This window comes from Hemicordylus capensis, chromosome 1 (genome assembly GCF_027244095.1).
Source record: "Hemicordylus capensis ecotype Gifberg chromosome 1, rHemCap1.1.pri, whole genome shotgun sequence".
Classification (NCBI taxonomy): Eukaryota; Metazoa; Chordata; class Lepidosauria; order Squamata; family Cordylidae; genus Hemicordylus; species Hemicordylus capensis.
In genome coordinates, this window is record NC_069657.1 from 404,657,444 (window position 1) to 404,685,418 (window position 27,975).

The 27,975-nt window shown below is 42.5% G+C and overlaps 2 protein-coding genes across 11 annotated transcripts; one reads left to right on the top strand and one right to left on the bottom strand.

Moving 5' to 3' along the window:
• Positions 1–429: 429 nt before the first annotated feature.
• On the top strand, positions 430–15,997 carry SPDYA (speedy/RINGO cell cycle regulator family member A). 8 transcript variants are annotated; one of them, XM_053306447.1, is made up of 8 exons: positions 431–572; positions 2,501–2,597; positions 4,540–4,789; positions 5,198–5,256; positions 6,800–6,885; positions 9,449–9,620; positions 13,250–13,544; positions 15,313–15,997. In XM_053306447.1, the coding sequence occupies exons 3-8, from the start codon at positions 4,558–4,560 to the stop codon at positions 15,399–15,401; spliced, it is 933 nt and encodes a 310-aa protein (XP_053162422.1). In that variant the 5' UTR covers positions 431–572; positions 2,501–2,597; positions 4,540–4,557; the 3' UTR covers positions 15,402–15,997. The 8 variants fall into 8 exon arrangements, with proteins under 8 accessions (XP_053162455.1, XP_053162422.1, XP_053162411.1 ...); XM_053306436.1 differs by lacking the exon at positions 431–572 and adding an exon at positions 1,218–1,508; XM_053306455.1 differs by lacking the exon at positions 431–572 and adding an exon at positions 1,570–1,832.
• Positions 15,480–26,518, bottom strand: TRMT61B (tRNA methyltransferase 61B). Of its 3 annotated transcripts, none has more exons than XM_053306420.1 (7): positions 25,186–26,516; positions 23,323–23,425; positions 20,771–20,961; positions 16,905–16,996; positions 16,323–16,558; positions 15,893–15,964; positions 15,480–15,697 (listed from the first exon to the last, which is right to left on the bottom strand). In XM_053306420.1, exons 1-7 carry the CDS (start codon positions 26,017–26,019, stop codon positions 15,630–15,632), a joined length of 1,596 nt encoding a protein of 531 aa, XP_053162395.1. In that variant the 5' UTR covers positions 26,020–26,516; the 3' UTR covers positions 15,480–15,629. The 3 variants fall into 3 exon arrangements, 2 of the variants coding, with proteins under 2 accessions (XP_053162395.1, XP_053162384.1); XR_008318924.1 differs by having other exon boundaries at positions 15,681–15,697; positions 16,466–16,558; positions 25,186–26,517; XM_053306409.1 differs by having other exon boundaries at positions 15,480–15,964; positions 25,186–26,518.
• Between the last annotated feature and the right edge of the window lie 1,457 nt (positions 26,519–27,975).

A 27,975-nucleotide genomic window follows, 5' to 3' on the forward strand; every position in this document is an offset into this window, starting at 1 on the left:
CACAGAGGCCCTAAGGCTTTTGCCCTGCAGTTTGTTTTTCTGTTGCATGTAATTTTAATGTTGCCTGTTTGCATCCCGGAGTCTTTGAAGTGGGCAGTATATTAAATGTCTCAAATAAATAAATAAATAAATAAATAAATAAATAAATAAATAAATAAATAAATAAGATGTTCTGACCAATTGAGCAAATATTCAGTTTCTTCTAACAATTAGGGAAACCTTTCCCACTGGCTTTTAAAAAAAACTACATTTGTAATCTCCTGTAACCTTCCCCTTCCCCAAAAGAAAATAATGTACATGGTTCTCCCCCTCCAGTCATTCTATTCTCACAACAATCTTGTAAAGTAGGTTAAGCTGAGAGCCGGTGACTACTCTTGTGCTGAGCAGATGGTTGAATTGGAAGACTGCCAAGGTCCCTTCCAGCTCTAAATTCTGTGACTAGCTCAAGTTTAATGGCTGAGTGAGGATGTGAATAGGTCTCCCTAGTTCCCAGTCCTAGTTTGACACTTTAACCACCACACACACAGTCTATCTTGAGAAGTGGAAAGGGCTGGGGACCATGGGGAGGAATGGTAAGTTACAAAGAATAAAGCTTGATCTCCTGACCATCTTGGCAACCCCTTTACTTCTCAGATCTCTTTTGAGTAAAGCTAGAAATTTAGCTTTATTTCAAGCTTTTTAAAATGAGAGAGAGTCCAATTGCTGTGGCAGATGCATTTTACATATTGTGTTAGTGTTATACAATTAGGAGTGCAAACATCTTTATGATCATGTCATTATATAATGTATATCTTAACCAGGTTCAGAATGTGTGCAGATTTTCCCTGTGCACAATGGCCCATATATTGCTTTATACTCAATTTCTGGACATCGATCAGTCTGGCCAAGCTAAGAAGCTGATACATTCATTTTCACCTCCCCTGTTAATCTATCGACCAAACAATACAATAAGCAGAAGGAAAAACGTTTTGGTTGCCGCACAAGCTCTCAATCCCTACCACCCCTGTGTTCTTTCGCTCTCTCTATGTATCTTTGTGAGAATACAGATAATTTATTATATAGGTCAGAAGGATCAACTGCATGATTTCTAGATTTCTGCTTCTCACATATCACCTTAGTAACAGAGTTAGTGTAGATAATGGCCTGCGTAGACCAAAGACTTGAGGATTGCTTTCTGGCCTGTCTCCCATCATAGCAACAAGGCCCACCTTTTCCTGATTGGATGGCACTGCATTTGCCTTTGGCCTGAAGGGGAACAAGCTGCTAGCACTGCTGCTTCAAGACATGCTTCAGCTTTGCCAGTGGACTGATAACCCCCTAGTAGTTTAATTGGCTAAGACTGATCATACCTGGGTTCTGATTGGATGTGAAAGAGCTGGGATCCTGAATGATATTGAATTCACTTGTGCAGAGAAGGAAGATGTCAATCTGAAGAGAATTTTTGATTGGTGGAGGCAACTTGAGATCCAGCCTGTTTTCTTTTCCCTATATAGGCCACATAGCCTGAGGTAATTGTGACACTTATTGATGTTTCCAGCTTTCCTGTTGAATGCTGCCAGGTGCCAGTAGACCCAAAGCCTTGTTGGGCTTTATCCCATAGACTTTCATTATGGGGGAGCCCCCCCCCCAAAACCAACACAGGCCTGAAAGGTCCACATTAAGTCTTGTTCTATCACAACTCTAGCACATTCTATGAGAAATAAGCCACTGCTTCAATGCTGCTTTTTCAAGGCAGCAACAGATCACTCTTCAAGAGTTTTTGTCCCTTCGCACCACTGCTAATCTCCTTCAAACACAGCACTGGGTGGGCAGCAATAATGTTAAATCAGGAGGTAAAGTCTCTCATTCAGACACACAGATATACCCCCGACCTTTTTCTGGCAGGAAAATGCACAGTCCTGAATACTTGAAGACAGCATTAAGATATTGGGGGCAGAGCTGGATCAGGGTGGGGTGTGGGGTGTGTTAGCTCCACCCTCTGGCCCCCCCAGAACCTGACCCTTGAAATGGAAGTACATGCCTCCTTAAGCAGAACATCTACCCTCAGACAGAATATCCACAGAGGCCCTCATAAACACTGAAGGATACAAGATAACAGATGTGTATTTTTCTGTAAACATGAAAAAAAAAATTCTGCAAAGTAAGTAAATTGGATATGGCCACTGTCACTATCCTTACCACTCCTGCCAACCATTTTAAAGCAGACAAAAATGGCTGGCAGACCATGTTTGTTTTTCCTATTAGGTTTAAGGAGTTTGTACTGATTCTGGACTCTCAAAAATGATGGGGATGAGCCCATTTTTACTGTTAAAACTTGTAAAGTAGAGTGATGCATTCTGCCATCCTGCTTTTATGGCCCTGACTCTTGCACTGCCATTTCCATTCCCTGCCCTGTTTTGGAAGCTCCAAAAGGCAAAGGAGCTGAGCTGATCTCTGGCAAAAACCCAGTGCAGAGAGGCACAAACAGTAGCCACCATAATTTTTCCTGCTTCTCACACAGTTCTTTATTGGAGTGCAATTAATGGATATTGTGAAGAAATGGTGGAGGTCTTTTTATCCTGTTAACAGTCAGCTGTCTATCCATTACTTTTCCTTGGGTAAGTTACCATTCACACACAGGGTAGGGGAAAAGAAATTGTTAATTTGTATGTATTCATTTATTTAAATACACATGTTCAAAGCTGCCCTTGACTTTGTATATGGATATCTTTAAAAGCGCACACAAAACAAAAGGTCTGGTTTGCTTAAAATGGTTTAAGGCTGCAATCTCGTACACACTTACTGTGGAGTAAATCCAAATGAATCCAGTGAGACTTACTTCTAAGTTAACACACATATCATTGCTCTCTGTAAAGTCACTGCACTGAAAGAGAGGTGCAAATCTGTGCAGTTTGGCATATCTAATTTAATTTAATTATTCATTAATTCAATTTCTATACCGTCCCTCCAAAAATGGCTCAAGGCGGTTTACACAGAGAAATAATAAATTAATAATGTGTGATCCCACAAAACAGATACATCTCTCTCTTTTACTCTACTCAGACTTTAGCTGAAATAGCAAGTCTCCCTAATTTTAAAAACAACAATAATATCTGGATCTGCTGAAGTATAACAAGATGAATTAAAGCACCCAGCATTGGTCACTGTTCAGTATTTACAATGTTCCATGTTTTATGATATTCAGAACCCTGGGCCAAGGGCAGAAGAACCAAAGGAAAAAGGTCAGGCAATCAGGATGTGGGGCCTGCAGCAAAAAACCTCAAATGAAGTTAAAATAAAAGAATCCTTGAAAGGAAGGGAGGAATGGTTTCCCCCCAACACTGGCTATCAGTACAAAAAGTGAAACATATATGCTTTAAACTGGTTGGGAGGTTTCCATCCACTCTCACTAAAGTGTGTGTATGTGGAAGTGGATAGGGTCACCATGATTTTGACCAGTTCCCAGTAATTTAAAGGAAAGAGAGCTGAGCAAAAAGAATAGAACAAATTCACGCTATCACACTCTGCCCATGCTTGCTGACTTGTTGGGAAACTGGTTCCAAGAGCCACTGTTATTTATACACCACTTTTCAACAAAAAAGTTCTGAATGTCATTTATGTTTACTAATCAGTATTTTTACATCTGAGTTTTACACTCGAGTACAAAAGCTGAAAACACCTTTTGTACTCATTCAAGTGAGTACAAAAGCTTTAGATTCATAATTTGATTAATAGTAATGCTTAAAGTTTATGAAATATATTGAGCATTCTATTTAGGACTTGTATAATATGTTTAAAAACCCAGATTCCCAATTCTGACCTTCACTGCACAATAACCAAACCATTTTATTACATTAGTATATGCAAAAAGCAATGTGCATTATTAAATCCTAAATCAATATATAACTATCTTGTGGAGACTATTCCTGTCTTCATCATCATAATGGATACACAACTTTACCGAAAATGTAAGAATGTGGAATTAGTCACAATCTGAAGGCAGTTTACCAGTTTGCAAATTATATTGGGATAGGAACCACTGTGTCATCCGTTATCCCAAAAGTGTTACTACTACTACTACTACATTCCGCTTTTCAACAGAAGTTCTCAAAGCGGCTTAAATAGAAGACCAAAGTAAATAAATAAGATGGCTCCCTGTCCCCAAAATGCTCACAATCTAAAAAGAACCATAAGGCAGACACCAGCAACAGCCACTGGATGGATGCCATATTAATAGCTTTATCAGGTGTGGCTGTGATCCACACAGGTAACTTACATAGCTGTTTATAAAGTTCTTTATAATTTTAAATAACTTACAAAGGTGTTGTACTTTACTAATTACATTAATAGCTGTGCACTACTGTTACATCTTACACCATCAAGCAAGAACTAATAGGAGAATTTGGGATAACACAAAAGAAACACAAGAGTTTTTATACATAAATACATAAATACATGCACAACAGTTTCTCATTATACTAAAAGTCAGTGCAGATTTATGCCTTTTTTATTGAAAATGTTCTGAAAATTCAGTTAACAATTCATTCTTTATTTTAACAGGAAACTTCACTTAGAAAAATGAAACATAATCAGAGCTGCTGTCAGACGCCTCTCAGTGTCACTGTTCATATAAAATCAAGTGCATCCAGATCATATCAGCAAAAAAAAGCCCTTAGCCTTAAACGTTCTAAATTTAAGGACAGTCAGGAGACCTGTGAAAGAAACATGAACAATAATAGATCAAAACGGCCAAAAGGTTCATGCCTAGTTATTCAACGTCAGGAAATGACAGCTTTCTTTAAACTATTTGGTAGGTTCCTTGATAGTCATTTGGTAAAATGCACTGAGTACATTTCCATTATCCTACTTAACATTTCAATAGTATTTCCCAGTGTCCAAAGTGCTTTTCTGTGATATACAGTATATTAGTCTGGGGCTAAGTAACTTGCCCAAGGTGACCCAGTTCTGCTTCCAATTAGAGACACATCCATCTATGTACAGAGATTTCCATTTTGGCTTCTTAGCAGTCACTTTTAATTGTTGATGTTCTTCAGGCTTTGCATAACAGTGGCCTCTCTTACCTCCCCAAACTAATCATTCCTTCAAAATTTAATTTGATTTATTAAAGGGTTTTTTAAAAAAACACCACTCACTAAGACTATCAAAACAATTGTTTTATAACTGGTATATCACAACTGGCTTTTTTTTTTTTTAATAGATGATGATTTAGTTCAAGATTTCTTGTGGATGGATTGTTGCTGTAAAATTGCAGACAAGGTAAAGCTTGGTGTTATCTTGAAGTCAGGGCAACTTTAAGGAATAAAATGGAGGATTTAATGTTTCTATTGAAGACTTGCATAATTTATGACCACAAACAAAATTTATGACCCACAAACAAAATACAGCCTACTATTCATGTACTGTCATACATCTAGCATGCCACAATTCCTGTTTTAGCAGTCTAAATAAGCAGATGCAATTGAAGAGACAAAAGTCCCATGGTGCTGTAAACTTATTTATTTCAGCTCAACGCATTTTGGCCAAAGCCTTCTTCAGGAGCTTTGAAGAAATCTTATCCAATGTAATCCTGTTAAAAAAACCTTTCTTCAGAAACAAGAAGCAATATCTTGGACTACCAAAGTTGATGGAGCACATTTGCAGCAAATGTGTTCCATCAATTTTGGTAGTCCAAGATATTGTTTGAAATTAATATTTTGAAATTAATACATTTCTTCTTGGCACTGTTAAACTGAAATTTTACAAATCTGATTAAATAAAATTAAATTGCCTGATCCTAAGCATGTTTAAAGGTAAACTGTGTTATCAAGTTGATTTTAACTCCTAGCGCCCACAGAGCCCTGTGGTTTTCTTTGGTAGAATACAAGAGGGGTTTACCATCACCTCCTCCTGTGCAATATAAGGTGATGCCTTTCAGCATCTTCCTATATCGCTGCTGCCTGATATAGTACCAGTGGGGATTCAAACTGGCAACCTTCTGCTTGTTAGTCAAGCATTTCCCCACTGTGCCACTGATAATTCCCACAATTCAATGGGACCAGCTACCCAGTAAGTATCTATCAGGCAGCACTTCCTAACAAGCGGGGTGGTTCTAGAATAACTCACTTGGTGAAGCAAAGGTGGGGCAGAGATCACTATTATGGGAGCAAGTTTTTGTTTTGTATTGTTCTGTTTGGTGAATCTTCCAGAATAGGCTATGGGTGGGTGGGTGTTATGCTGTGGCCTCAGAGCTTGCCTGGAATTCCTCTCTGCTACTTCCATCAACTCCTATTTGCAGGACTAGAACATGGGAGGTGAGAGGGAAACTTTTTATTATTATTTAAAACCCACGGGCAGATTTTTCAAATTTGGGTATTAAATTTGTTGGTTTTGCTGTGATATATCTATGCTCCTTATCTGATCTGATATGTAGAGTAAGAGAATGGATAGCGGGGAAATCATTTGGAGGGGTGGTCTGCTACTCCTCACTATCCTCTGGATCCTCTGCTAATAAGCCTTGCTTAGAATTTGACTTTTAGGTTTTTCCTCCTTTGGCACAGCATAACGTAAGGGAGATTTTCTCTAGTTGTTGGCCTCATTTTGCTTTAACTGCAGTAGTACAAGTCAGTGTACTGCTGCAGCTAAAATGAATTTTTAGTACCTCACTGTCCAGTTAATGAATACATCGTGTGAGCTTTTCCTAGTTGGTAAATCTAAGTAACATTGTTTGTGCAGATGTTTCCAGAAGATTAAAAAGGATTATCATTTTAAGAAATAAAAAAAATAGAAAAGAAAGATGTTAATATTTTACCTTTTTCAACAGTACCTTTTGGCAATGACTTTTGTTTATTTCAAGAGGGCTGGCTATAGTATAAATGAACACACCCGGCTTAATTTCTTCATTGCTCTGTAAGTATCCTGTAAATTTTTTGATCTAGATTAAAACACAAGGGACATTTTCTCAAGGGTATTTATTATTTGAGAGAACTTTGAAGAAAGAAATTTAGTCTTACCACACCTATAAGTATTTAGGATTAGGTTGTCTGGTGTGACCAGCCATCCTTATCTCCGCGGACGGGGCTGTGGGGTGCTCTGTGGAGGCAGGAATGAGCAGTGGCCAGGGAGAAGAGGACGGCCCATCAACAGGCGAGAACCTAGCCCCAGCAGCTGGTAGACACCAACAACCACTGAAGGGATGCTGTGCTCGGGTTGTATTGGGGTGTGCTGGGGTTGTATTATATCACATATTGCTGCTGTGTTGGGGCCAGCCCCTTATATGCTTCCTCACAGTCTTAACCTAGTTTAGTTTATCACTACTAATATTGATAAAATAAGTTGGGTTAACACATGCTGTTTTTAAACGGGGGAGGGGGGGAGAGCCACCATTGCGCAGTAGGCTTTAAAGAACCTGGGCTGCCAATGAAAAGGGCCGCGGCGCCTTCCTTGTGCGTGGCATCACACGCAAAAGGGGTGTGGCCCAATAGCCAGAGGGCCTACCCTGGCCCTCTTGATCACATCTCCAGCCAGTGTTTGCTGGCTGGCTGCATTTATTTCCTGTTCCCTCGCTGGAACAGCCAGCCAGCAAATGCTGGCTGGAAATGCAATCAGGAGTGCTCACAAGGTTCTCCAGAGTGGAGAGTAAGGGAAATAAATGCATCCAGCCAGCAAACACTGGCTGGAAATGCAATCAAGTGGTGGTGGGGGGGGGTTTCGAATGGGCTTGCTGGAGCCCAGACCATGCCCCCTTTGTGCATGACATCACATGCAAAGGGGGCATGGCCCATGCTTTGGATTGCTGTGTGAGCTCTCCCAAGCTCATTTCCAACCAGCGTTTGCTGGCTGGATGCATTTATTTCCCTTTCTCTCCCTCCAGCGAGGGAGAGAAAGGGAAATATATGCTGGCTGGAAATGAGCTTGGGAGGGCTGGAGAGGGCCCTCCGGCTATTTATTATTTCTTTGTGTAAACTGCCCTGAGCCATTTTTGGAAGGGCGATATAGAAATTGAATTAATAAATAATAATAACAGCAGCCACACCTTGATCACACAGGGGCATCACATTCATGGACATCACACAGCTGCCAGTGGGTGGGACACGGCCATCCTTTTGCTGGCTACAGCACTGGTTTTACATCTCTGTCCATAATTTCTGCAACAGCATATTTGTCTCCAAAGGGCTGTGAGATTTCTTTCTAAATATAAGTTTAATTTTCTTCCATTCTAATATTCTTGAATGACTAGAGAATTAAGAACCAAGAAAGCAAAACTGGTTAGCCACATAAAAGATCCCAGTAGATACTGTATCTAGGAAGTCTTTGCTAGAGTTTTTGACAAGGGTTCAAGTGTAGGTGTGAACCAATGTATATAGGCATATCACATTTGAATAATATAATTCCTGTAATGTTATGAGATCAAAATAAGCAAAATATAACACTATTCATAAATACTTTCCCTTTGCTTTTAAAATGTCCCTGGATTTTGTGTTGCTATAACAACCTTTTCATTGAACTTTGCACAAGCCTCTGTGATAACAGTAATATTACTGTTAGTAGTAGCACTTATATTGGCTGACATCCAGTCTAATGCTTTGCCAGTGCTATGGGGAAAGGGCAATTTTCACCAATCTCCCTTTCCATCTGAAAGCTCCGGTGGCTTCCAAAAACATATCCCTGAGGGTCATGTGACCTTCAGGGACATATTTCAGTGGGCACAATGAGCTTCAGAGGGAAGAGGAAGTTGGCAAAAATCATTCTTTCCCTGTAGCACTGGTGCAGCATTGGTTTGGATGTCAGCTTCTAATGGTAATATGAGTATTACTATTATATACTCTGCTTTATCTTATTTGAAAAATAACTCAAAGCAATTAACAAAAGCATTACAGACAAAAACAAGAAGCTAACGAAGCATATCAGTACAAAAATAACAGAAAAATAGCAGAAACACAAAGCAGGAGGGTAATAAATTAACACTTTAAGCAGACAACTACAGCTATGCTATATTAAGTCAGGTTTTATGTAAAAGCCAGATTGTGGCCTAAAATCTAAAGGAGAACAGAGTGAGAATTGTGGGAATGTGGCGTCTGATATTTCATCAGGCATTGCTTAAGCATTTTCAAAACTATTTTTACAGTTGTAAGAGATAAAAAATAGCTTTTTCAAGAAAACAAAGTTGAAGTTTTTAGGATGCTAAATCTGTGCTCAGTTACACATTCTGGGCTTTTGCTGACTTTGCATGAAGCTGTATACATAGCTCTGACTTCAGGTTACGCTGATAAAGAGAATTATTGAGCAGGATAATTCTTGTCATCTTGGAAAAAAACATACATTTTGGTAACACTTCTCCAAATGAAAAATAATTTAGAATGATAGTATATATATTTTAGAAAGAAAAGCACTAGGGTATGTTTGAAGCCTTAGCAATACACATTTGAGATTGCCATTGTATTTAAGTCAATTGCTGTTCACATCCTTGTAGGTATCTGGCCAATACTGTTGAAGAAGATGATGAAGAGTCAAAATATGAGATTTTCCCATGGGCGTTAGGAAAAACTTGGAGAAAACTCTTCCCTGATTTCTTAATTCTAAGAGATGAATTATGGAGCAAGATGGACTACAGGGCCATTGTAAGCAGACGCTGTTGTGAGGAGGTAAGGAGGATATATTTTGTATTCATGTAGATATTTTCCTGTTATGGAAGTTTGTTACAGACTAGGGCACCTGAATTTTAAAAAGCAATTTATTTTGTTTTGAAATTGAGTATCTTCTTGTGCTTTCAGCAACCATATGAAGGAACAGTTTTAAAACATCAACAAAATCATTTGACTGGCTCAGTTTTATTACTGATTGTGGAACATTTTGAAAATATTGCTAAAATGCATTTATCTTCAGCAGAATGAGTTTCCTATAAGAAAAAGTATGGCATTGACAATTAGTGGGAAGTATTAAACCAAAAATAGAGTAACATTTACAATGGAAACATAAAATAGTTAAGCATGCAAAATAACAGTAATTTACAACTCTAAAGCTGCAATCCTATCCACTTGAGAATAAGCTCAACTGAAGTCAGTGGAATTTACTATACAGTAAATACAGATGGAATCAGGTTTTCAGACAGCAGCCTTCAAATAACACATCTAGCTTTTATAAATAAATAAATAATCAACCTAAATGAGAATATCTCCAGAACACAACTAGGAAATGTTAGTTTTGTTCCACTCCCTGCATCAAGAGATACATTTAAGAGAATATCTTTGCCATGAGCCCCAGCTCCTGTTAAGATCATCTGGAGAGGTTCGTCTGCGGTTGCCGCCAACTCATTTGACGGCTACTCAGGGACGGACCTTCTCCATTGCTGCCCCTGGACTTTGGAATGCACTCCCTGTTGAGATAAGAGCCTCCCCATCTCTGGCAACTTTTAAGAAGGCACTGAAGACACATTTATTCACCCAGGCTTTTGATTAGATTTATAGTTTTAATATTTTTAATATTGGGTTTTAAATGTTTTAATGTTTGAATGTTTTAAATGATTTTAATTGTTAATTGATTTAATGTTTTAAGTGATTTTAATTGTAAACCGCCCAGAGATGCAAGTTTGGGGCGGTATAGAAATATTTTAAATAAATAAGAAATTTATAATTTACATTCAGCTAGTAATTAGTGAGTTACCATGTAATATATATAAATATTAATACTTCCCCACTAAAACAACAGGTTACTTACCTTCTTCTAGCAGTCATCTGTACTTCTACACAAATGGGCTATGCGCCTGCGCAGAGACATCATTAGAATCTAACAAGGTCAATTCTCCTGCTTTGCGTGGGAACCCCGCCCTCAGCCGCTATATGCGGCTGTGCCACTCTTCATCTCCTCAGTCACAGAGTCCAGCTTCAGTGAAACCTGCGGGGAGGACGGGAGGTCATGTAGAAGTACAGATGACCACTAGAAGAACCAAAGTTACAGGTGAGTAACCTGTTGTTCTTCGACGTGGTTTCTGTCTTCTACACAAATGGGCACATAACAAGCTAGCACTCAAGAAGGAGGGAAGAACAGAAGCAAATATAATCCACCAGAACTTTTTATTTCAGAAACAAATACATTAACTGAAAATGGATTGCAGCACACGACTGCCAAATTCAGCATCATTTCGTGCCCTGGTATCAATTGCATAATGGTGGATAAAGGAATGGGGTGAAGCCCAAGTAGCTGCCTGACATATAGCATCCAACGGGACCACCCGATCAAAGGCCACAGACCTAACAGAGTGTGCCTTAACCCTTAATCAGGGTGTTCTGAGGGACATATTTGTAACTTGGGGGGTCCCGACTCTAGACCTATTTGCATCCTAGGACACAATGTGCACACAATGTGCCCTCTACTGCTCCAGGGGAGGAGAGGGTGAGGGTTCTCTGGGTGATGCCTTCATCCTGTCCTGGATGGGCCCTCTTCTGTATGTGTTTCACCCGTTTCCCCTCATTCCAAGGGTCCTGTGTAAACTGAGGGTGGATCCAGCCAAGGTAATCTTGAGAGCCCCGTGGTGGCCCAGGAGGCCTTGGTTTCCAACCCTAAAGTGTTTGGCAGCGGGTTAGACAGGCTGTCTCAGGAACAGGGACGGGTGCTCCACCCGGATGTTTGGTCTCTCCACCTGACAGCGTGGAAGGTCCTGCTGACTTCCCATTGAGACTTAAGGAAGTTCTGGTTGCTGCTAGAAAGCAGTCCACACGGAAGGCATATGAGCACAAGTGGACTCATTTCACTTCCTTCCCTTCCCTACATGGGTTTGATGCATTTAATCTATCTGTACAAGATGTGTGTAATTATCTGTTGTCCCTTAAGGAATCTGGTTTAAAGTTTTCATCCCTTAAGGTGTATTTGGCTGCCATTGTGGCATGTTCCCCCTCTGACCGAATTTCGTGGTTTAAAGATCCAGTGGTAAAATGTTTTCTGAAAGGTTTGACACACATGTTCCCAGATGATCCGGTTATGTCACTGGCTTGGGATCTGTCAGTAGTCTTGGCAGGTCTACTACAGCCACCATTTGAGCCTTTAGCTTCAGTTGATCCCCGTCTCCTCACCTGGAAGGTTGCCTTTTTGGTGGCCATTACCTCCGCCAGGAGGGTGAGTGAGTTGAGGGCCCTGAGGGCTGACCAACTGTACCTTCAGTTTCATAAGGACAAGGTCGTACTCAGGACGGATGTCAGGTTCCTGCCCAAAGTGGTGTCCATGTTTTACCGTTCGTCCCCGCTCATGAGCCAGTTGATAACAAAGTTCAATTGTGGAAACTATCCACCTAGACATGGATTGGGCCGAAACTTGGAGACCTTTACATGGCCCATCGTACAGAACAAACAAGGAAGGAGATTTTCTCAACTCAGCAGACCTCTGAACGAAGGACAGTGCTCTCCTAATGTCTAAATGGTGTAACCTCCTTTCTGCATCCGATGGAAGATTTGGAAAAAACATGGGCCAAGTGAGCTCCATGGGAGGAAAAAACCTGCAAAAACACAAATAACAAAAAACGCTACTACATGGAGAAATAAAGAAAGAATAAAAAAGAAATCAAGAAGCAGGGAGAAAAACAACTAGGGGATAACTGGATCCTACTCGTTGAACTGCAGACTCCACGATGTTCACTGAAGCGTAGACGAAGAAAGACTCGTGTAGTGTAGGAGACAGAGACCACGTCAAAGAACAGTCTGTTTCCCCCCTCACAAGTCTATGCATGTTTGCCCAGGAGTCAGTTCTATTTAATTAAAAGGGGTTTACTTCCTAATAAGTGGACATAGGATTGTAGCCATGCAGGGAGACTTCCCACTGCAATGGGGACTGTCTGTTCCCCCTGGAGAAAAACCTAGTTTTTGAGTGGGCTGTCATAAACACAAGCATTGTATGTTAATTAAATCAAATTTAATTACCATAGAACTACACAGGCCTTCATAGGTGCGATCACAAAGCATCAGTGCCTAGCCACTTCAGAAACTAAACCTTCAACTATGACTAATCATTTGCAATCTTGTAAATAATTAAACAGTTGTGATAACAGATAATAAATAGAAAGGTATTTGTGTCATAAACTCATCAGATTTTCCCAGCATAAGAGAAAACATGTAACTTCCCTAACAAATGCCAGGGCAGTTCTGAGAAGTTCCAATTTCTCTATTACTGTCTCACTGACAACTAAAAAAATCCCAAAACACCAAGCCTTGATGAGTTTGGTGCTGTATTTGCTTGTTGTTTTTCTGATGAAGTTCCACTTCAGAATTAAGATTTTCTAATACAGGTAATGGCTATTGCTCCGACACATTATATATGGCAACGGGAACGTTCTCTGCATCATAGTGGAGCCACAAGAAATAACAGCAGAGATGAAGTGCAGTTGCCTCGAGGACCTAATGCCACACCGGTAGATTGTTTGCTTTGTGGTAAAAGAATAAGATACGTACGGCTGGGGTTATCATCCTCTTCCTCCAATGGCACTCTGGAAATGACGGAGCAACATGTACCTCAGGGATTGCAGGACTCTCTTCCAGCTGAGAAAAAGCTCCTGGAGCCACTTCCTTGCTCTTACACTCAAGGTATGGTGTGGTTAGCATAAAAGTAAGTGTTACTGACTGCTGCATAGTGCTTGAAGATGCACAGCCTATCCATGTTACCAAGAAGAGCCTCCTTGATTTGAGTGGCCAGCATCCTGACTAAAGATGTGTGCATGCAGCCAAAAAAAAGCATGCACGTAGGTTGCCTGTGTGCAAGGGGGAGAGATTTTTGCTGCTTTCTCCTACATGAAAATATGTTCCTGAGGGTTGCATGACTCACAGATGTATTTTCGCACTGCACAGGGTACTTCTGGGGGAAGGAGAGAACAGCAAAAATTGCCCCCTCCACCACACAGGCACCCACACTCCTGAAGCAGAAGTGCTTCTGCACACACACATAGCTTTAGTCAAGATGTCAGCTAATAGGCCTTACTTCAAGTCATTAGACAGCCAATTTTTGTATCTGACTTGGCAGAAGTTTAAATGTATACACCAGTTCTACAGCAATATGTTGTTCTGTTCTAAGGTTTTCATGGCTGCAATGAAAGTTTAACAAGAATTGAGAGAGAAATTACTTTATATTCTTTCTTGCCATTGAGAATTGGAAGATGTAACTTCTACTTTGGCCTGTAGAAAGAGATTACATTCTAAATAATGTTAGTTACATACCAACCAGTTACAACACAATCATGTATATGGTAGTTATAATGGCCCTGATCCAACAAGAGCAGTGGCCCATACTGTTCATGCATAGCCCTGGATATGGAGAAGTGTATCCTGCCAGTCACTTGTTGAGCAGGGAAGGGGGAGTGGGGGAGGTAATGGATGAAATCCAGACCTCAGCACCCAAACAGCTGATTGGTAGGATTTCAGCTTTTTAAAAAGACTGTGGGAACACTGCCTTGGCTGATGGATTGGGATGTGTAATTCCTAACTGAGTAAGAGAGAGGTGCATGTAACCAGCTTCCATGCACACACAGGCCTGGGTTGGATCATAGTGAATCACTATTTTAAAAAATAAATAGTTTCTCAAAAATGTTTATATGTTGTAATTTTTATCACAACTATAACATATGAACATTTTTGAGAAACCATTCATTTTTGTAGTTCAGCATCCTGTAATTCTTGTTGATGGGCAAAATCAAAAACAAACACACCTTCTGGAAGGAGGAAACATTTATGTGGAAAAAGCATTCAAAAAGTAGTCCCAACAGGACAGGGGGAAAATGAAATGAAGTATGACATTTACCCATGGGATTTAACCACAAAAGTAGAACATGTACATGAGTATCAAAGTCACTCATACAGGTCTACCAGTTTCTCTCTTTAAAAGGGATCACTGCCCAGGACCAAGAAAGTGATTCTACATGCTTAGTGACTTCTCAGTCTCTCTCTTTAAAACCTGATTCATTATTATAGTAACAAACATAGGGTAGTATCTTCCAGAGCAACTGTAAAAGCACTGCTAATGAAGAGAAAGAAGCCTCTCCGTATTATCAAATGATGGGACAGAACCCAGTAATTGGTAAAGGAGCGGCATCTGCCATCACAGTGTGCATAAAGCATGGTAAGAAATTAAAGAAAGAATCAAATGCCAGGAGGAACACAGATGAATCCTGAGGAAGTGTAAAGTTCCAATGGCAAGTCCCTTTAAAACATGTTTTATTTAGCTAGGGAATATAAGGTTTTTGTCCTGGTATTCTCCATTGTTCCAATATGTAACCTCCCTGGACATAAGTATCGGGTTAGTCAGAACAACTGCACTGTACTCACCATAATACAATGTTAATTTTTTTCCTGATTTCCACAGATTGTGGAAAACTACCCAACCAAGGAAGAAAAAGTAGCTACACAAGTCAAGATAAATCTATGAACTGGTTTACTGAACCTGAAGAATAAATATACTTCCGGGCACGTTTAGAAATTAATGGGGAATGCAATTAATCTTTTGAAAGAAATGCAAGATACTCTTCAAAATATCTGTTGTTTAAGTTTATTATTCTTTAAGTTCTATTTTTGTTGAAACATACAATATCAAAAATTGTCAGTATAATTAGAAGCTCTGGTTTCCTAAAAATTACAACAAATATACAATTTTGATTATTCTGGTAAAGTGCAGTCTTCAAATTAGCAGTTACCATTGGTATCAGTGTTTGGATGTGCTGGATTAAATTTCCGCAACTTGACAAGAAATGCTAGTATGGGAAGGAAACAAAAACATTCATCAACAATACTGATACAATATGTGTATAATGAATAAAAGCATGAGTCTTAAGGCTCCAGATTTATTAATTACATTTCTTTTAAAAAAGTAATGGTGCATATGAAAAATGCAGCAGCAGTAATGAAATTGTAGCTTTTGAAAGCTATATTTATAAAGTCATTCTTACCTGTGTGGCCAATTTGCCAAGGGAAAGGTCTAGCAATGTAAGGAGGCTTTGCCTTGTCAGAAACGAAAACTTCTGAAATAAAATAAAACAGATATTATTGTCCAAGTTTCCAGATTCCTGTTTGTGCCTTAAATAATGCCCCCATGAGACATTCTCTCCTCACGTCAATCCCATCTTTTATTCCACCAGCCCATCCCCTCTGTGCTCAACATTTGTGCTCTCATACTTCCCTTACCCCTCAGAGACAAACACAGCACACACCAGGCCTTTACAGCATGGTCAGTGCAGCAGCAGTTTGCAGGTACTCAGCAGATCAGACTGTTAATTGCATCTTACACAGATCCAGATCTCTTTGATACTGCATGTGCAACTGCAAATATTATTCAAGTGACCGTCACAAAACAAGGTCTTACTAGAATTCCTTCCATACCATCATTTTCATCATCACCAGCACTCTCTTCAGCAGGAACCTCATCATTTTCATTATACCAAGTTGATTCATCATCCATGTTGTGCTTGGATTCCATATTTTGGAAAAAGCGACAATGTTTCCATGTAGCTGGGAGTACTAACCAATCTCTGTGTGTCACTTCAATTATCCTTTCACAAAAAAGGGTTAACTTGCTGAGCGAGATGGCTTCCAACAGATCAATAACCTGTGTGATACTTGTAGAGAAATTCAGTACTATTAATGAATTTACCCAAAGAGCTCTAAAGACTCTAAAACATGATAGATTAATCAAGCTGTTGCCTAGCAAGCATGAGGTTGCCAGTTCGAATCCCCACTAGTACCTATGTCAGGCAGCAGCGATATAGAAAGATGCTGAAAGGCATCATTTCATACTGCACAGGAGAAGACAATGGTAAACCCTTCCTGTATTCTACCAAAGACAACCACAGGGCTCTGTGGTTCCCACGAGTTGACAACGACTCGACTGCACACTTTACTACACTTTAAAAGCAAATCTTGACAATGTAAACAAACCTGTAAATGAGCAAAACTCATACTCACTTTGCAAGATAAACAGTGCAAATGCCCCCTTCTTTAAGATTTTGGAAAACCACAGGTAAAGCATTCTGTGGGGTCATCATATCCAAAGCTATCTGTAGAAGAAACAGATAAACTGATGAAGTTTAAAGGCAAAGACAAGGAGTTTGATTCTATAACATGTACCCACATTACCCACCCACCCAGATTGTAGCATTCTAAGACTGGTGATAATTGAAAACACATTTTGAGCATGGGGTAAACGTCAATATATCAGAACAAGTCTCAAAACATAATGTGATGTTATATGTAAACCGCCATGAGCCTTTTGGAAGGGCGGTATAAAAGTTTTAATAATAAATAATAATAAATAAATATTAAACAAATATTTAGTGCCATAGGACCAGACACTCATTACTAGAGCTATACCAGTGCAAGTGGCTAATAAACCAACATGTTTATATATCCCTGATTGCTTATTGTAAAAGATCTGTGTAAACACTGAAGCCAGGTTGCTAGGGACAATGTTGGAACATATTTTGAGTGAACTCCTCAAGGGAATTTGAAGTTGGCAGCTGAATGGTTAGTGTTCCAAAGAAGCTTGTTAATTTTGAGTGGAAGTGTGAAATGGACAAAAAGAGGGAAATGGTTGGTTTGTAATGCTGATTTTACATATAAAAATCAAACCAGAGCTTTCCTTATAAGTTGTCAGTTATGGTAGTTAATGTTGGGATGTATGTGTGTATATATATGGTCTTTGTTCTTACCACTGATGTGATGTATGTACATCGGTGTATAGGCTTGGGATGGAGTTTTGAATATTCATGTCAATCATCAGTTCTGTAGACTGATTGGTCAGTTTGTGTTTCTGACTAGACGCTTGAGGCTTATTTTTCTGTTAGGATAATCTTTCACTCAGAGTAGTACTGTTCTTTATAATTTGGTCTTAGTTAAATGATAAACCCTAGTAACGTTGTTCAATAAACTTAAGCCTAAGTTTCTACTCTGTAACACTCTGCTACAGTGTAAAGATCTTCTGCACCACAAAGTAAAATATATTCCATTAAAAAAGAAAGTGTTCAAGAGATAATGGAGGGCTTCTTAGGTTAGGGTGAATTATGATATTAAAAGTGCAAGATGTGGCACTATCTTCTATCTATATAATTCTCTTAAATGGACCCATGGCTAATCCCATGCGTGGCAGCTCTTGCGAGAGTTCAGAGAGCTGCCAGATAGAGACAGGGACAGCCGGTGGGGAGGGAAAGCGGCGGCCAGGCCAGTCAGTAGGGAGGGAAAATGGCGGCTAGGCCGGCCGGCTGAGGGGACAGGGGAGAGAACAAAATGAAGATGGGAGGGGGGAGCCAGGGAGAACTAGAGAGCTCATGAGCAGCTGCCGGGAGAGCAGGGGGACGAATGGGTGAGTGGGTGGGGATGAGTGGTGAGTGGGTGTGGGGGAGGAACAGGCGAGTGGCGACAGGCACAGCTGCCAGGCGAGTGGGACAAACGAGCGCAGCCTGAAGTAAAGCCTACTGGGATATGCAGTCTCATTGTGAATAATGAGCTCTGTCAAACTCTGTAGGGTTTTTGTTTTCCTGCGGGTCCCCCCCACCCCTCGCCAGTGTCTTCCTGACAACCCAAGAAGGAGTTTGCTGATCATGCAGTGGCGATCTTGAATCTCTCGTGTGCTTCATTATGCGTAAAAGAAGCCTTCAGGCAGCTTCTGGGCTTCTACTTGGGGTCCTTCCCACACTGTGGGGGTGAGAGGTCGCCTCAAGAGAGTGTGTGTTCAACTCTGCCACTGGCTGCTGGGGACAACGGGAAGGGTGCAGGCCATTTGGCGTCATGGAGGGAACAACATGCTCTTTGGTCACCCCAGCCACGTCCTACTGCAGGCAAGAAGGTGCCGGGGTTTACACATTAGGGGAGGGGGGCACCAACTGAAAAAGGAAGGCGCAGCGGTGTCTAGAGCTTGCCTGAGAGTAGAGAGCAGAGGGCACTAAGGGAGGCCATTCTGGAGCCCAAAGCAAAGGAGAAGTGAAGCTGGGAACCTCCAGAGTTGCACTGAGGAAAGCGGGGTAGGCAGTGGGGAGATGTCGTTGCGTTGCCTTACTGGATGGAGGGCATATTTCTTCCTCCAAGGAGGAGCTCAGTATGGTGTAAGTGATGTGATTTCTCATTTATCTGCACAACAACCCTGTGAAGGGTTGAGAGAGAGTCACTCTATGAGCGTCCTGGCTGAGGCTGGATTCGAACTGGGGACTCTCCCAGTGCATGTGGCTGCGCTGGTAGGTTTAAGATCGCTTCTCTCTGGTTCTTAAATGTTGTCTCTTAGTCAAGAAAAATGAGCTTGCAGGCTGACCTTAAGCTTCATCTAAAAGATAGTGGGGACTTAAAAATATATATTTTTGATTTGGCTTAATTTATTCCATTCATACAACATTTCAGTCCAAAAACAAAGACTGAGTGCACTAGCATACAGATGCTCCGTGCGGGTTCAGCTAGTTATTATTTTACTAGAATTGGCCATTCTTTTTATCCAGTGAAACACTGAAGTCATGTTACTGAGATTTTCTCTGCAATCACTAGAATGAAAACAAAACCATTTAACAATTAAATTGATATTCTCAGGAGCTTATCATCCAGAATCCTCATACATTTACCAAAATTAAACAGGCCCAACTCCTTAACTGTAAGCAATGCTGAAGACTGAAAGGAGAGCAGAACCTTGTCTCAGCCCTGATCACTAGGGATGTGCATGAACTGGTTCGAAGGTCTGGTGGCTCGGCAGCGGGGGTTTACCTTTAAGGAGCAGGAAGGGTGCTCTTACCCCATCCCACTTGCGTTTCCCCCACCGGCACTGTGATTAAAAACGGTCCCTCAAGGTGGCAGCGTACCTGCTTGCTGCCCTGGTGCATGTTGGACCGGAAGTGCCCGGTGCACGTGCGCACAATGCACGCATGCACATTGGGCACTTCCGGTCCAATGCACACCAGGGCAGCAAGGAGGTATGCTGCCGACCCGTGGGACCGTTTTTAATCACAGCACCGGCGGGGGGAAGAGCACCCTCCCTGCTCCTTTAAAGGTAAACCCACCCCACCACCATTGAACCGGCCGTCGATGGTTCTGTGCACATCCCTACTGATCAACTCTCGAAGGGTGTTTGAGGGATGAGAATGCTGGGGTTCAGTCTAGGTAGCCCCTCCCACTTCCTCCCCTCTTAAACCCTGAACATCTCTGAATATAAGGAAGTACTTAGATACATATTGGAAGGAATGTTTGCTCTCATATGAATTGACTCATATACTCATAAGAGGCCCTGTCCCAGGTGCCGTCATGTTCCCAGGTTAGGTGGGTGGCTATCGGAGACAGAGCTCTCTCAGTTACAAAACCTTGACGATGGGATGCTGTCCCCAGATACATCTGCAGTGGCTACTTTACTATATTTTAGTGCCCAGGAGAAGGCTTTTTAAATTTGTCCGCTTTTGACTGTAGATCTACTCAGGTTTCTATAGTCTGTTGTGCTCTTTTTAGTACCATTTATTAACTGCTTTAACTGTGGTTTTATCTTGTTTAATTTTGTAAACCACCATGGAAGCCTTGTGCGGAAAGGTGGGTTTTTTCTTTTTCTTTTAAAAATATGTATTCAACAGCCATATTCCTCTTTCATCTATAGCAGGTGAAAAGAAGTTGCTCACAACTGTGAGCACTGAAATATACATTTACCAGCCAAAAGATGATTCTTGCTCCTCTTGAAGATAAAAAAATATCATATTTTTATAAAATGCTTTCTAGCTTTGAAAGAAGATCAGTCCCCTTAGATTGCATTTCAATATTCCAATGACAATTCCAGAAATGGGATATTTTTTTTAAAAGCAAAACAAAAACCTTACTGAATCAAATGTTACAGTTTTCAGATCCTCAGCTGCCATTACAATATCTTCATTAATGAAATCCACATTATCTGGCCACTCCACAGTGTGCCCTATTTTCCATGCATCACACCATCTCTTGTAATTTCTTTTTGCCACTCCGTAGTGATCTTTTCTGACTTCATAACTTATAACACGTCCTTGGGGCCCAACTGAAAACAAACAGAATTAAACTTGAGTGTTCTCTTATTTTCCAGAACGAGTTTAACAAACAACAAACGAGATAAAACAACAGGCTATCGGAAACAGTCTCTTCTTCCTTAGTATTACAAGCACTTAGTTAAAGATATTTCAGTTATAATTAATTATCTGGCATTTAACCAAGTAATCAAACGTAAATCAACCTGCATGGCAGCAGATCCTTTTTATTAGAATGCCCCAGTGCTAGAGTCATTGCTTGTTTTCAGCCCAGTGAATAACCAGTAGGTCAAAAATTATAAACTGCAACTTACAGCCCAATTGCCTGTAGTCCAGGGGGCACTTTTGTGGAGCCTGTGTACTCTTGTATGATCTTCATAACCTCGGCTTTAATTTTTGAGGGGTATTTGCCTGAGGCAATAAGAAGTAATGATAGATGGTGAATCACCAAGTCTCACTTCCCTACTCCACTGCTATCCAATTCTTTCCTGACTCTGCTATTCTTTAGGCTCGTTCACATGACTGTGAACTGGGCTAGGGATCACAGTTCTCTCTAAGGTGTGCGCATGCTCACATGTTTTTGGATGTCCGCTCAGTTCATGTTACATCCCGCTCAGATTGAATCAGGAAGGCCGCATTCTGAATGCAGGTGCACACACACTGCCTTGATACTGCTGCCCAGAACAAAACTCATTCTGCACAGAGATGAAAAAAAATTAGAGGGACCACTACTAGGGATGTGCACCAACCCGTTCGGAGGCCCTTTTAAGGGCCTCCGAACCAGTTTAAGCAACCGGCAGTTCGGCCGGTTCAAAGGCGGGGGGAGGGGTCACTTACCCCACCTGCTTTCCCCCCACCGGCACTCCATTTTTTAAGGCTCCTTCGGAAGACAGCATACCTCCCTGCCGCCCCGTCCCCTTCTTGCCTGGAAGTACCGGGCAGGCGTGGGCATGCTGGGCGCGCTTGCACACTCACCTGGTACTTCCGGGCAAGGAGGGGACGAGGCAGCAGGGAGGTATGCTGTCTTCCGAAGGAGCCTTAAAAAAACGGTGCAACAGTGGGGGGAAAGTGGAGGTATATAATCATTGTATCTATATATTTAATACTCTTAGCGTGTCCTGGATTTGACAGCGGTACTCTCGCGACACATTGCGAGAGTTCCTGGGCCCAGCGAGAGTTGAGGGGACAGAAAAAATGGTGGCGGTGGGGGCGGGCCACAAGCAAAACGGCCAGAAGAGGTGGCCTCGGCTGGCGGCTGGGAGGTGGAGGCAGTGGGACAGCCTGGCCTGTCCAGGCCAGGCCATCCCAGGTATGGAAGAGGCGGCGGTGGCCTGACCTGGTGTGGAAGCCTGGCCTGGCCAGGCCGTGCCAGGTATGAGAGGTGGCGGCGGCAGCAGCCTGAGCAAGCGGGAGGCGAAGGCTGTGGGATGGCCTGGACTGGCCAGGTCATCCCAGGTATGAGAGGAGGAGGCGGCAGCAGCCGCCGCCCAACCAAACAGGAGGCGGTGGGATGGCCTGGCCGTCCAAGATATGGAAGAGGCGGTGGCCTGGCTGGGCCTAGCCACCAGAGGCAGGAGGCATTGGAGGCCGGGATGGGAGGGAAACTTTTCGGCCCACTGCCACCCCGGTAAGAAGGACCTGGCTGTGGTGGGAGAGGGCGGGGGGCAAGAGGGAGTGGGGCCGGCGGGAGGGGGTGGGGGGCAAGAGGGAGTGGGGGCGGCGGGAGGCAAGAGGGAGTGGGGCCGGCAGGAAGGGGCGGGGGGCAAGAGGGAGTGGGAACAGCAGGCCCACAAAAAGCGCACAGATGCTCTGTGCGGGTCGGCTAGTATTCATATTTCATTCAAATTCACACTTGCATGGACACACACACAAACCTCAGCTTCCCTTCACAGGAAGCTTCTAACTCAGTTGCAGATAACAGCTTGAAAACACATTAGTTGTGGGTGATGAAGGCTCAGAAAGCATAGGAACACAGGAAGCTGCCATGTTTCCCAACCTTGGATCCCCAGATACTATTGAACTACAGCTCCCAAGAGAGCTGGTCTTGTGACAGATCTGAGGCTTATCATCTTTTTGATACTGGCTGAAAGCTAATATTATTTAGAGCATTAGTTCACAAACTTGGGTCTCCAGATGTTGTTGGGTTACAAGTCCCATCATCCTCAGCCACAATTGCCTTTGGTGTTGCATTCAACAACATTTAGAAACCCAAAGTTCGGAATCTCTATCCTAGGGCATGGACTGCATTTGAAAATATTCTAGGTAATTTGGGACATGATAACCACAAGATGAATGAGAGAAGTGGGTTCAGCCAGCTGATTAGCTGGAATTCTACAGTACTATCAATAAAATCCTCTCCCAAATCAATTTTTTACCTGCTCTTGACAGAAATAAGCTCATCCCACCAGACCCAGAACCAACTTCCAGCACTGTATCTCCTTGACTAGTATCCATTAGTAGCAGCATTGCGTTGATATCCTGCAGGTTAAAAGAACATTGCAGAACATAAACATTTCTAAACTAACATTCAAACAGTGTTTGATGCGGGTGCTTTTACATATCTAACTTTAGTGCAGATCAAACTGATTGTCACTGCAACTGGACAGTAGCAATGGGCCAGTTCACACACAGTTCCTGCAAATATATTATTAAATTAAATTGCAAGGAGTGACAATGATGACTACTGAGAATTGCCACATGCAGATTACTCCCATTGATCACTTTCTCCCAATTGAAAGTGCCCACTGAAACGACTGCAGCAGCATGCTTTGGGGCAGGTTTTCCCAATATCTTGGATTCCCAGATATTGTTGAACTACAGCTCCCAAGAGAGCTGGTCTTGCGGTAGAAAACATGACTTGTCCCCTTAGCTAAGCAGGGTCTGCCCTGGATGCATATGAAAGGGAGACTAGAAGTGTGAGCACTGTAAGATATTCCTCTCAGGGGATGGAGCCTCTCTGGGAAGAGCAGAAGGTTCCAAGTTCCCTCCCTGGCAGCATCTCCAAGATAGGGCTGAGAGAGATTCCTGCCTGCAACCTTGGAGAAGCCACTGCCAGTCTGTGTAGACAATACTGAATGAGATGGACCTATGGTCTGACTCAGTATATTCCTATCATTTCCATCCACAATGGCCGAAGGGGATGTTGGGAGTTGCAGTCCAACAACATCTGGAGACCCAAGACTGGGACCCCTGCTTGGAGCATCAATACATGGAAAGACTGTGTGTGATCCACATCCCCACTGGTAGCTGGTGCAAACAACTGGCAAATGGGAAAACCTCAGCTTCCCTTCACAGGAAGCTTCTAACTCAGTTGCAGATAACAGCTTGAAAATACATCAGTTGTGCGTGATGAAGGCTCAGAAAGCATAGGAAACTGAGTCAGACCATTGGTCTATCTAGCTCAGTATTGTCTTGACAGACTGGCAGCGGCTTCTCCAAGGTTGCAGGCGGGAATCTCTCTCAGCCCTATCTTGGAGAAGCCAGGGAGGGAACTTGGAACCTTCTGCTTTTCCCAAAGCAGATCCATCCCAAGAGGAATATCTTGGTGTTCATATTTCTAGTCTCCCATTCAAATGCAACCAGGGCAGACCCTGCTTAGCTAAGGGGACAAGTCATGTTTGCTACCACAAGAACAGCTCTCCTCTCCAAAGATGGAACATAGGAAGCTGTCGTATACTGAGTCAGACCATAGGTCCATCTAGCTCAGTAGTGTGGTCTAGCTCAGCAGAGGGGGGTGGTCAATTAGTGTTGCAGTAGGTACCAGAGGTGTACGTACGGTAGGTAATTTTGGAGCCTGGACCTAAAGGCCTTTGGAGCCCCTCCCCATAGACTAAAGAGGATTTGGGAGCCCCCGGGGGCTGTGGAGGCCCTGAAGTCCAGGGGTAAGAGCACCTCTGCTAGGTACAGAGCTAATCAAAGTCTAACTGAGTACCTAGTGATAGCAGGATATTTAATACTTACAGAATAAAGGCGCATCTTAATGGGGTTACTGCTGCACATCAAGGAAGCAATTTGCAAGTTTTTTAAAACTTTGGTATAATTGAAGGTAGCAGAGGACAGGTAGAAATGGCTGGTTCTATGTCCAGAGAAGCAAACTTGCATATTCTCACAGCCATTACTTGGACTAGGTTTACCAGCAATTGTAAACCCTAAAGCGTCCCCTCAGCCAGAATTGTCTACAAAATGGTTGGGTTCCCCTTAAAGCATCTCCATCAACTTGACTAGGTTACCAGCTCTACCTTCGGATAGGAAATAGTCGGTCCTCTCTTCATCATCGTCACAAATTCCTCCAAGGCTGGCCTCCTGATTAGGAACACGTGGCCAGTCGACGTCCTGAACATCTGTCCAGGGAGTTTGCCTATTATATCAGCGTACTGAATCATCCCCCAGCTGCTATTCAGCACTCCGGTGGAGGTGAGTTGCGACAGCTTTTTAAACTCGGTGTGGCGTCTTCTGCGGATTTCTGCTAGGATCAGATCCCCTACTTGGAAAGGGACGTTTTTATTAGGCGTGCTTAGGAGTTTCGTGGGCATCGACTCCAGCTGGGATTCTGCCTGGGGGAGAACGGCGGGGAAAGGCGAGGAGCCAGTTTCCTTGGCGCAGGTCTCCGGATGGGATTCCTTTGCCTCCGAGTTCCTCATGGCTCTGATCTCCGGAGAAAGGAATTCCTCCGGCAGCAGCTGGCTTACCCTTTCCAGGGGAGAAAGGGATCTTTCCCAAGCCCGCCTCCTGCGGTTCCCCATGGCCATGGGCCGAGCGGAGTCTGCCGGAGCTGCGGTGGCCGGTGAGGAGGACCTCTGCCTTTCTGACTCGTCCGCGTCTCCTTTCTTTGCATCGCTGGAAAACAGCCGGCTACTTAAGTCTTGGTAACCGATCGCGGGCAGAGTAGTAGCCTTCTTTTCCAGGCGCCGCGTTCGCTGCTGCTGCTCCCTCGGCTGACCGCTGTGGATCCCAGCCTGGGAGCTGAGCCTGCTTCTCCCACCACTCCCCTTCGCTTTGCCCACAATAGCCGCCCAAGCCTCCCCGCGCAATGCTTGAAAATCCAGCCTTCTCGCCCTGCAGCACCCAATCATGGCTCTTGGGGCGTCTTTGCTAGAGATGTCCTCCTTGTGTGTACAAACTTCTAAACAATCTCTTCCCTTTGATTTTAGTTTCCTTCTTTTTAAGCCACTAACGCCGCCAAAGACAAGAGGATTTACATGCCCGCAGATACGCAGACCGCTATCCACGGTCCAGAAAGTGCAACACACGCAGGTGCCCCCTCGCAGACGTCGCACACGGGTCGTTTCGCTGCTCTTGAGAGCCAATCGAAAATAAATCAAAGAGAGAGCCGCGAGAAACGCTCGTGCTGTTTTGCCATCACTTCCGGTTGTAATTTTACTCCTACATGTGCGGGGCAAGAGCGGTGGAAATCGGAATTTTCTTGGTCAAAACCAAGAAAAGCAGCAGAGTTAGAAACTGTCTTTCGTTGCTGTGCTTTAAAATAATCGCGCCCTCTCAGTGGCTGTTGAGACCGTCGTTTTGTATTTTTAAATGCAATAGGCGTTAAAGGCATTTCTTTCACCACTGTATAACGGGGAAGGTTGTACTTTTTGAATATCTGCTAGGTACGCAATCTAAAGTATAGAAGCCTCCCTCTACACCTTTATTATTATAGGCGTGACGGCAGAATACTTTCAAAATTCTGGAACAAAAGGGAACCCCAGCCTGTAAATTAGACTCTTGAGCCATCAACAAAAAAAATTCACGAGGCGAAGTCTTTCTAATCTCCATCCATCTCCATCAATTTCTGCCTGTCATATAAATCTGGCTTCTTTTGTAATCGTGGTCGTGGGAGTCATGATTAAAGCATGACTCCTTAATTCCTATGAATTTTCACTGCTGTTGCCCGCACATGAAGCAGTTTAATTGGAACTGCAATTGGGAACCGGACGTTCTACTGTAGAACAGTTGAGATTGTCGTCCTTTAGAGCAGTGGTGACGTCTAAATTCTGCGACGAAGTAGTGCCACATGTCTCTCTAACTTCTAAGTAAACGGTGCTGTAGTAGTGCCTTGCGACTTCTGAATTTCCTCCTGCCAATTATGAATTCGTGTGTGTGTGCACGATTGGGATTTTCTTTTGTTCGTCCCTCCTTTAGGAAACTAACTGTTGCCTGCAACAGAACAAGCTTCCTGTCTGTGTGCCAGATGGTGGTAATCCAAGAGAAATTTATTCTTTTCTTCATGATCTTGAAAGCTAATGTTACTTGGCCCCATTACTTCACCCATAATAAAAGCAAAGTCACGAATACCAGAATATTTACCAAAGCAGAAAGATGTGGAGCCAGGAGGAAAAAATTTTAATTACTAATCTCCAGTCCAATTCAGGATTCTTCCTGTGCCTGTGCCTCCAGGAAAATTAAGAAACCCTGAAAAAAGCATAATTTCACCTTGAATGTGAATTCTTTCAGACAAATTTGCCATGAGCCTGTGCACTTTTCTGTCACCCCTATCCCCCATGTCTCCCCCATGTCTCTTCTTTTGCAAATCCCATCCCATCTCCCTCCTTTGTGATTGACTTGCTTGTTTGGCTGGCTTCTGAAAAATTTTGTTCATTCATCTTCAGGTTTTGCACACATAACCCAGGAGCACCTTCATTATGTGCTTTTAAAGTTTCGGCAGTATAAAAGTTAAATAAATGAATAAATAAATAAATAAATAAATAAATAGTGGCTGGTTGACTGGAAAAAATCAATAGGCCACAAATTAAAGAAATTGCAGTTGAGTTGCAGTTTAGAAAGCTTGTAAAGACTTGGCTTTTTACCCAGGCTTTTACATAATCGTTTTTACTGCTGCTTCGGTGTGTTTTTGTCTGTTGTATTGTTTTTATGCCTGTTTTTATATGTTTTTAGCTTGATGTTTTTACTGCTTTTTTATTGTATGTTTTAATTTTTGTAAACCGCCTTGGGGTTGTTTTTAACGAAAGGCAGTATAGAAATGTAAAAATAAATGAATGAATGCATGCATGCATGCATGACTATTAGTCAAT

Coding starts and splice junctions, on each gene's coding strand:
- SPDYA (XM_053306447.1), top strand. CDS start 4,558: ATGAAACATAATCAGAGCTGCTGTCAGACGCCTCTCAGTGTCACTGTT. Junction 6,886..9,448: donor CTTAATTTCTTCATTGCTCT/GTAAGTATCCTG, acceptor ACATCCTTGTAG/GTATCTGGCCAATACTGTTG. Junction 9,621..13,249: donor GCAGACGCTGTTGTGAGGAG/GTAAGGAGGATA, acceptor TTTCTAATACAG/GTAATGGCTATTGCTCCGAC.
- TRMT61B (XM_053306409.1), bottom strand. CDS start 26,019: ATGATTGGGTGCTGCAGGGCGAGAAGGCTGGATTTTCAAGCATTGCGC. Junction 23,426..25,185: donor CGACTATTTCCTATCCGAAG/GTAGAGCTGGTA, acceptor TTTAACCTGCAG/GATATCAACGCAATGCTGCT. Junction 20,962..23,322: donor CTTATTTCTGTCAAGAGCAG/GTAAAAAATTGA, acceptor GTTTGTTTTCAG/TTGGGCCCCAAGGACGTGTT.